Raw genomic sequence first — 9,687 nt, forward strand, 5'->3', positions numbered from 1 at the left:
CCTCTGTTTTTATTTGTATACTAGTACCTAGAAGGTCTTTTTGACTGGAGCAACTATGATTATGGTAATACATGCTGCATTAATGAAAGCTGGTATACAAGCTATGGAAGCTAAGTAGAAGACCATTGATTAAAAACACTACCTACTCGATTATCAAAACTTTTTTTTAATTTGCAAAAATCCAGAAGATTTCATCGTGAATAATAAAAACAGACTGATGCCTCTAAAACTTTCACAAACTCATTGAATAATTTTTTGTAAATTATATTAATGAACTATAAGCTTAAATAAGCTAAAACCCAATATATTATATATCAGACGCAACTGGAAGAAAATATTAAATCAAAACAATATCAATTGACATGAAGAAACAATGCACAGATTAATTCAAGGGTAATTGATGCATTCCCTACTGAACTGAATATGTTTTGTTAGTTTAGTCTGTAAACTTTTGACACTTTTGTCCCTAAAGTCAAATTTTCCGTCAAATTTTGTCTTTAAAGTTCCAAAACATGATCAGTTTAAGGACAATTCATATAAGCGAAATTCAATTTAAGGACTATTTGTGCAAGCAAAATTCAGTTTAAAAACCATTTATGCAAAGCAAATTTGAGCTTAAGGACCAAAGTGTCAAAAAAAAAGTTCAGAAAATAAAGTGTCATTTCAAGGGGAAATGCACCAATTACCCTTAATTAAACATAATTCTAACCATATAATATATTTGACAAAATTGATGAAAGTAATTTAAATTTATCAATCTTTAAGAGTGAACCATAAACATTGAAGAATTTATAAGAAATATAAGTGAACAGAAAGAAAATCCTTGAATCAAATTGGATTTCATCTTCAACCTTGGTACAAAAAAAAAGTACAAAGACATAGAAAAGAAGAGGACCTGCAAAAAATGAAAATCCTAAATCTTCTATAAATTAGAAATATAAGTTACTTTAGAATTTACCTTTAACCTTAAAAATAATTCTGCAAGTAAAGTGAAAACGAAATATTGTAGTTATATAATATAAAAACTGCAAAGTTTAAGATGAAATATTTTATCCAAACGGAAAGCAAATACTATATAATTAGGTGTTACCGAAATATTAAGATAAGATATAGTCAAAGGACAAATGACGTTTTTATCAGAACTTGGCGTTACTAGCTTATGAAAAGGTGAAGAGAGATATAGGAGAGAAAATAAAGGGGATATTTTTTTTTTTTTTTTATGTTTTTGATTATCATGTAGAGTGTCTTGAATTCTCTTTGGTTGAAAGCAGAGGAACCGATTTTTATGTTCTGTATGAACTCCATATATAATTTGCTTCCAAAGGGGAAAACAAAAAAAAAAAAAAAACCCGTGATGCTTTGAATTTTAATGAAATAATAATGGGGAAGAAAAAAGATGATTTATTCTGCTACCATATAAAGAATTATAGATAATGATCGACAAATCTTATAAAAATAAACAACATGATTTTGCCTTGATCATCAACAAATTCTTTGAATCACCATACACTATACCGATTATAAACTGTTAAAATCATAATTTATCTTCCTTCTCACTATCACATAAAAAATATAACATATCTTCACAATCAAAATGCTAAGGCTTCCATATTTCAATGCCAACAGAAATGTTGATATTTCAACATTGGCGTTCAGGCAAAATGACATTTTATCAATGTTAAAATATCAACCAAAAGATGGCCAATAGACGTCCAAATCTTTCTCAATGCTGATCATTTGAAATTTACATACAGTATCCTAATGATAACAAGGACAATACTGATTTTCTATTTCAAAATTCTCCACAGAAGGTGCACACCAAAGCAAAGAGTCCCTTACTTCTGAATCTCCCACCAGCTCATGATTTATCTTCACCTTCAACTGCTTCAGCGTAGGCAATGGGGGGCAGCATATATTTCTTATAACCTTTGGAACTATGAGACACTACAAAAGTTAACCAGAACAAAAAACTTAAAACACAGAAGAAGACTTTAATCATGCATCTAATCGGGCATAAAAATATACAAATTAAGAGCACGTATGTCTAATTACCTCTTTCAAGAAACCATACGTGTCCAAAGACAGTGTCATCTTTTTCAAGCATTTAAAATACGAAAGAAACAGAATAAGATGAAGGAAAGAAGTCTTATCCGGACAGAGATTATGCAGTTTCAAATTGGCTTCTAAGAGTTTGGGAGCATCAATCGAAATGGTAGCCTTCACTTGACCTTCAAAAACAAAGTGAACAAGATTTGGTGTTTTAAATTTAGCCTCAATGCTACAACCACTAAACCATAAAGATTTGAGGCTACGACTATGGATGCTAACATTACTCAGCTGACAGGAATATAAAGTCAATTTCTCAAGGAGAGGAAGTCCACAAACTAGGCCTTGCAATTTCTGATTAGTAAGCTTCATGTACCATAATGAGAGACTTCTAAGCGTTCCACCAACAGCAAGATGTATATCTCTGACAGAACAAACACATAAATGGAAGTCCTCGATGCTAGTACATCCAGAAATAAGATATCGAAATGCCTCATCATCAAATTCCACATACTTCAAGCAAAGACCTTTCAAAGAGGGAAGGCTTGCAGGAGAAGTAATCTCTAACTTCAATCTTTCCAACTTCAGGATGGTTAATGATCTTGAATTGAGAACTGACCGAGGTAAGCAGTAGTACCTCTTATCACTTGGTTGGATACAAAGGTCTAACTCCTTCACATTACCTTCAACAGCAATACTCAGCCAATCATCGATTTGTTCACCGGTCTTGCTTCCAAAATGATATTGCATGTCTAGCTTAAATCTAGTTACAAATACTGCATCCGCAGAATATGGCATAGAAAGCTTGCGGTGTCTCAAATAGTTGCTCACAAACGTGAAGAACATGCTTTCTTGACTTTTCACCGTCTTTTGGAATGTCAAATCCTTGAACTCTTCGAAATATAATTCTGAAATATGAATCCACATCCGTCTCCAGCGCTTTGAAAGGATGCTCATCCGAACAACATAAAAGGTGGGAAGGAATGAAAGGATACTATGTATGAGAGGATCAGGTAATTCTGATATTCGGTCTTCTCCCATGTTGTTGGTTTTGTTTCCTCCTGTTCTTCTACATTATTTCTTCACTTCATTTGTTGCCATAATTAAGAACTGATGAGAAGGATTATTGTTTAGAAAATAGGCTTAATATGTACATCTCAACACTCTTCTTTATCAGAATATATATATACATATGGTTCTGCAGAATTAAACACTCATAGAAGTTGCAGTGGATATATATCTTACAAACAATAAACTACACCAGTCCTACGAAATTACTAATAGGAATATTTTCTTCTGAAATTTGGGAGAAATTTAATACATATCCTCTGTTTTTATTTGTGTACTAATACCTAGAAGGTGTTTAAGACTTTTTCAAATTATTATTTACTGCTAAAGATGAAAGGGATACAAGTTAAGGAAGCAAAGTATAAGCACAGACTGATAGAAGCAAAACTACCTACTCAACTCTTAAATTTTATTTTATTTATTTATTATTATTATTATTATTATCATTTTTTTTTTTTGGTAGCAAAATCCAAAAGGTTTTTGGAAGCAAAATAACAGACTGATAGGTCTGAAACAAGGGTATGTACTTGAATTACTTCTTATGTAATTCACTATATTTTAAACAGGAAATTTAGTGTGCTTTTAGAACTTGGACAACTCATTTAACTAATTTTTTGCAAGCTCACAGTATATCAATTAAGATTTGATACGAGCTCTCAACAAGTGATTTCAGACTCCCCAAAACAAAACATAGCAAACAACCTTTTTCTATAATTTGTTAAGACAAATTCGCTTGGTTATAAATTTTGAAATGATCTTTAAATTTGTGCAAAATAACATACTTAGTGAGATTTTACTTTTTTTTGAAAAGAAAAAATTTATTGTAGCTGCAGTGGAAGATTGTTGAAGTCTCCACGAATCTAGAGGGAATTTTTATAATCTAATAGCAGTGGTATAAATGGTATTCTTCTATTTTTAAGATCCTAGCTCAAACCAAAAACTTCTCTAGCATAACTTATGAGTTTATTCGTATTCAAAAGCTTAGCATAAAGAGAGGAAAAAAAAAAAAAAAAACCACAAAAACAAGAGTATAATATCCTACAATCAAAAAACAAAAACAAAAACAGAAACAAAAACAGAAACAAAAAACAAAAACAAAAACAGAAAGGAAACAATATTTATCTGAAAAAAGCAAAAGAAAAAAAAAATGCATAGAAAAGAAAAGAAAAACCTTTAGAGCCAGAGTAAGAATAACACACATAAGCAAAAAAGGGGTAATTCTTTGCTTGCCCAGCACCACAGAGCAGGTGATGGTTCTTTTTCTGGAGAGCAAGAGTCGAGAGAGAAGTGAGACACGGAAAGACAACCAAAGCAGGTAAAACAAAGTACTACTAAGTAGGAGGGAAAAAAATAATGGTATAAAAAAAAATTAAAAAAAAAGGAAAGAAAAAAAAAAAAAAAGAAAAAAATCTGAAGAAGCAAAGCAGCACGTATTACTCCTGACCATTGGATCACCTTCAGATGAACGGCTTGACCCTTTTCCTCTGACAATCTATTGACCCAAAAATGACTTTTTAGTTTCCTTTGAACCAATGCCAACGAACCAGCAAATTGAAGTACAAACATGATTTTTAAATAATATTTTAAGCTCAGAACCATAAAAAATAAAAATAAAAATAAAAGTTATTGAAAAGACGCATAAAGGTTTAGCTTAGGCTACCAGGTTTAATCAAGTGCCCATGTGAAAATGGTTTTAAAATCAAAGTTATAAAAATGTACTTCCTAAATGTTTGGCAAAAAATGTGCAACCCATTTTTGGTGATTTTCTTTAAAACAAAAAGTTTTTGGTGATTTTCTTGTTAGAAAATTACCTAAAAAATTATTTTCTAAAATGGATCAATGATTCTAGAAATCAATTCCAGAAATTAATCCAAACGTGTCCCAAAGTGAGTAAATCTTTTTTAAAAGATTTGCACACCCCTGCCAGTTTATGCTCATTTTTTTTTTTTTTTTTCTTTAGCCACTTGGACGTATCTAAGAAGATGCCTAATGAAACGATTAACAAACCAAATTTCTACTAGCGAGGAAAGAATTTAATTATTCCGAAAAAAAAAGGAAAATAATTTAATTTTTAACATGCTATTTGTTAATTTGAGTTGGTTTAGAAAACAAAATTTGTATGGGAAAGTACTGAAGTTATAGAATCATGTTATTCAAAATATCATGTCAATTATCGAAATTCATAGAATAATAACTGTGAGATCATCAGCAGCTAATATTTTTCCCACACAAAACTTGGAACTAAAAGCATTTTCTGCTCGTAGAGGGGCTCAATTGCCACCTTAAAATTAACCCAAACAAAAGAAGTTCTAATCATCTTTTAATACAGGATCTGAAAGTAAGAAGCAAGAATTTTACTTCATTAAAGCAAATAAAAAAGCCACCAAAAAGATGGTCAATAAATATAGTGAAAACATCTTAATGCACATCTAAAGAAACTACTATTTTTATTCCAATCAGAAAATAGTTAGCTGCAGTCGAGATTGCAATCCAATTAGTAAGTATCATGCTTTTTTATCTATTTCTATTCAAATTCGAACGTAACATAACTGCAATACCAATAATTATCCCAAAAAAAAAAAAAAAAAAAGCTAGCTGACTATTCATGTAGACTACTTGATGATTTACTAGGGAAATTATCAGGCTAAGGAGTAGCTATACCAAACCTTATGATAACAACAGTAAATAATAATCGTCATAGAAATTTCTGTCTAGGGATATATATTATTTTATGTTATATGTTTTAAAAGTCTAGGACTTCAGTAAATTATCATCATATATGATTAGATTGACCTTGTACTTGATTAATTAGCTAGTCCATTTAGAACAACTGAACCTGTTGTTTGTTTTCTCTTTTACAATTGAAAAAAAAAAAAAAAAAAAAACTGGCTCAGTCAGTAGAAAATCTTTCAATTCTATGAGGGTCAAGTTTAGTTGCTTGCATACATTGCTTTGAAGAGATTTGATTAATTGATACTTTCGGTTTGTTTTTAACTAATTAGAAAGATGACTTAAAAACATATATACATGTGATATGAAATATACACATTTTATTCGAATATAAAAAATTTAAAGTTATAAAGAACAAAGTAGTTAGCATGCAATCTTGGGATTATAACAGTTAATAGAAAATAAAAACCCTAAAAAAAAAAACATGTAAGCAACATAAAGAAATAAACAATAAACAATTTATTGGGCCTAAAATTCTAAATCAAGACATATCTTTTTTTCTTTTTTTGTTCCTTTATATATTTTTTTTAAAGAATTAAGACATTTTCTTTTATTGTTTTAAATTATTATTAATGTAGAACTATGAATAAACTATTATTAAAAGAAATCTTACAGACAAGAGTAGTTATGTATGGTAAGAATTTATAAATTAAAACAAATATAAAATGTACAAGAAAACAAATTTATCTTATATGCAAACAAATAAAAAATTATCCCAAATGTAAACAAATTTATCTTATATGCAAAAAAATAAAAAGTTATCCTAAATGTAAACAAATTTAACTTATATGACAAAAAAAAAAAAAATTATCCTAAATGTAATAGGACATAAAATATTCATCTAAACTCTTAAAAATTGCCAAATTTTGAACAAGTAAATGTGAATTTTGTTATCCAATAAGACTTATAAATAAATTATTTTATTTTTTTTAAGTGTTCGATTAAAAAAAAAAAAAACTTATTGTAAAAAGTAATTTTTGAAAAATAGCCGTTCTTCTGTCTCTCTTACGTGACGACGTCGTTCTTGTTTTCGAAAAGTGAGAATTACAATGCTATAATAAATAGTCTCTCTCTCCCCGGTTCGCTGTCCCTCCAAATCCCACTCTTTCTCTTCTACTCTTCTGGTTTCTCTTCGTTTCGTCTTCGTCTTCGTCCTTAAACCTTTCTCAAATCAAAATTATCATATTCTTCGTCTTCGTCTTCAAACCTTTCTCAAATCAAAATTATCATATTCTTTTCAATGATTTTCGTTGAAGCCATCAAATCCGCTGAGATGCCGAAACACCTATTTAGATTGGTTTGTACTGTTTATTTAGTTATTTTATGGATGAAGTCAAATTGGTTTTTTTGTTTTTTTTTTTTTTTTCGGTTAACGGAGAAATTAAATTGGGGTTTTTATGAATGAAGTTAAATCAGGGTTCTTTGGGTGTTTTTTTTTTTTTTTTGGTGGAAGACATCAAATTGGGTTTTAATGGATGAAGTCAAATCGGGGTTTTTAGGGTTTTTTTTATGGATTTAATCAAATTGTGGTTTTATGGATGAAGTCAAATCGGGATTTTTAGGGTTTTTTTTTATGGATTTAATCAAATTGTGGTTTTATGGATGAAGTCAAATCGGGGTTTTTAGGGTTTTTTTATGCACGAAATCAAATTGAGATTCGTAAGGCTTTGTTTATGGATGAAATCAAATCGGTTGGAAATGTAAAAAAAGGGAGTTTTATTTCCTAAAACGAACATACGAAGCTGATGTGGCAGTACGTACTGTTGCAAAGAACCATCAAGGACTGATCTTATTTATTTGTAAGGCAAGGCATGAGATTCTCTCCTGCAATCTGCTCTCAAAACTGAACCTATGATCTGGATTACAGATTGTGCACAAAAGAGATGTATTTTGCTCTCAAATAACAGTTAAGCTAATGCTTCTTGGTTAATAAGTACATTTTCAAGATCTATGAGTCAGGTTGGATTGGCTAACAATAGAATACAAGGTTAAACCACTTGCACCACATCGGGATGTAGCAGTATATTAACCTCTGTTTACCAACTTACTTAGACGATCCAGTAAAGGAGGGAGACTCAACTCCAGAAACAATGGATCGCATATATAAAAAGATAACGAGGTACAATTTCTATTTCCTTTCTAGTTTCTACAAATGGGATGCTCTTTCATTTTCAATTTTTACCAACCAAAAGGATGGGATTCTTCCCCTGGTTCCTTCTTGTCTTCTTATCGTCCTTTCAATGCTTGTCTCTCACACAATCTTAAGTCTCTTACTGTGTTGTTATAACAAAGTGTTACTTGTAAGTGAAAATGTGTTAGTTGAATTCTATTGATCTTAATTATCGAGTTTTGACTGGTTCGCAACTTGAATTGAATGTTGTATGCTCTAACTATAATATGATTCTGAATGTTGATTTGTTATGATCTGCTTTGTGTTCATTTCAACTCTTACTCTTTTCTCTGGTAGCTTAGTTTCCTCTAATGAATGCCCAAAAACATTTAGTGAAGAAATTTAGTGTGTGTGTGTTTGGAATAGAATGATGCCTATGATGATGACTGATAAATAGTAACTGATATGCAGTCATACATATGTAAATACTTAAAACATGCTCTAAGTGTGAGTGTGTGTGTGTGTGTGTGGGGAATGGAATGATGCCTGATAAATGACTGATATGCAGTCATACATACATAAATACTTAAAACATGCAAACAACAATGCATCTACATTTATAGACACATGATATTGCCAAGCCCCAACACCCATATGATCTTTATTCCTCAGTTGATGACTGTAGGTGACTTCTTGATAGAGTATATATGGTATGAATTAAAATTAGAAAGAAAAATAAGTGCATAACAAAAATCAGTATAGGTGAATTCAGCAGATGATATCATATACATTTTCAATAGATATTAGATGGAAATTATGAAGTCCATGAGCATGGAAATTAATCATTCTCTCATTTCTCTGATTGTGCAGAGCAGAGTCTGTCCTTAGCTTTGGTTATGAATGTTAATGGAAAAAGCTTCTTCAGTTACTTGTCCAAGGAGAGAAGGGGTTTGTGGTTTGCTGTGTAAATTAATGTAAACTCTTTGACTATAATGCTTTTGGATCTGATTGTATGTATAGCTATAAACGATGAAGTGAATATAAAAGTGGATACTATTTTTGTTGGGAGAAGAGACCACTGGGGGATTGCTCCAGGGCTCTTCCTCCTGTGTGTTGTGTGTGTAGGTGGTGGGTTACTTTCTTTCTCTCATTTCTTTTCCTCTCAACATCCCGCCTTCAATCTTTCTCTTACTTTCCCATCTCCATGATGCCTATCTATTTTTGTTCTTTCTGCTTTACTATCTCCATTTTTTTCCTCTCTATTTTCTCTCTTTGTTTTTTCTTATTTCATTTATCTATCTTCTTTGTCTTTCTAATTTCTCAATTTGTTTTATCTCTCTGCTTTCTTTTTGTTTCATCTCTTTACTTTCTGTCCTTACTTTCTCACTTTTACTTTTGTTTTTCTTCACTCTTTCTCTGCCGTCTCTTTCCTTTTTCTCCTTTTATTTCTTGCTCTATTTTCTCAGTTTATCTTTAGATTTTCTCTTTTAACTTTCCTCCTCCACTTCCTCTTTATATTCTCTATACTTTCTCTTTAATTTCTCTTCACTCTCTAGTTTCTTTCTTATTATTTGCCTATGGGTAAATTGTTTGTTTCGCATGTTATGGTGCCTAATTTTATTAAATTCCATTTATGTCGTTGGGAGGTTAAAAATAAACAAAATTACAAATAAAACAAATACTATTAGAATCTTCTAATTTTGTTAAAATAACTAAAATTAAATAAGAAAGTG

The 9,687-nt window shown here is 30.6% G+C and overlaps 1 protein-coding gene and 1 long non-coding RNA gene across 3 annotated transcripts; one reads left to right on the forward strand and one right to left on the reverse strand.

Annotated features, from left to right (window-relative positions):
* Positions 1 to 1,505: 1,505 nt before the first annotated feature.
* LOC107416215 (F-box/FBD/LRR-repeat protein At3g26920-like) lies at positions 1,506 to 4,426 on the reverse strand. 2 transcript variants are annotated; one of them, XM_048472260.1, is made up of 3 exons: positions 4,314 to 4,426; positions 2,053 to 3,156; positions 1,506 to 1,944 (listed from the first exon to the last, which is right to left on the reverse strand). In XM_048472260.1, exons 2-3 carry the CDS (start codon positions 3,085 to 3,087, stop codon positions 1,759 to 1,761), a joined length of 1,221 nt encoding a protein of 406 aa, XP_048328217.1. In that variant the 5' UTR covers positions 3,088 to 3,156; positions 4,314 to 4,426; the 3' UTR covers positions 1,506 to 1,758. The 2 variants fall into 2 exon arrangements, with proteins under 2 accessions (XP_048328217.1, XP_024928962.1); XM_025073194.3 differs by having other exon boundaries at positions 4,286 to 4,425.
* Positions 4,427 to 6,941: 2,515 nt separating this feature from the next.
* On the forward strand, positions 6,942 to 9,134 carry LOC125421942 (uncharacterized). Its single transcript, XR_007240419.2, has 2 exons — positions 6,942 to 7,963; positions 8,825 to 9,134. It is a non-coding gene; the product is annotated as an uncharacterized LOC125421942 (long non-coding RNA).
* Positions 9,135 to 9,687: the final 553 nt, after the last annotated feature.

Source organism: Ziziphus jujuba, chromosome 4 (genome assembly GCF_031755915.1).
Source record: "Ziziphus jujuba cultivar Dongzao chromosome 4, ASM3175591v1".
In the NCBI taxonomy this organism is placed as follows: Eukaryota; Viridiplantae; Streptophyta; class Magnoliopsida; order Rosales; family Rhamnaceae; genus Ziziphus; species Ziziphus jujuba.

Coding starts and splice junctions, on each gene's coding strand:
- LOC107416215 (XM_048472260.1), bottom strand. CDS start 3,087: ATGGGAGAAGACCGAATATCAGAATTACCTGATCCTCTCATACATAGT. Junction 1,945..2,052: donor CGTATGGTTTCTTGAAAGAG/GTAATTAGACAT, acceptor TAACTTTTGTAG/TGTCTCATAGTTCCAAAGGT.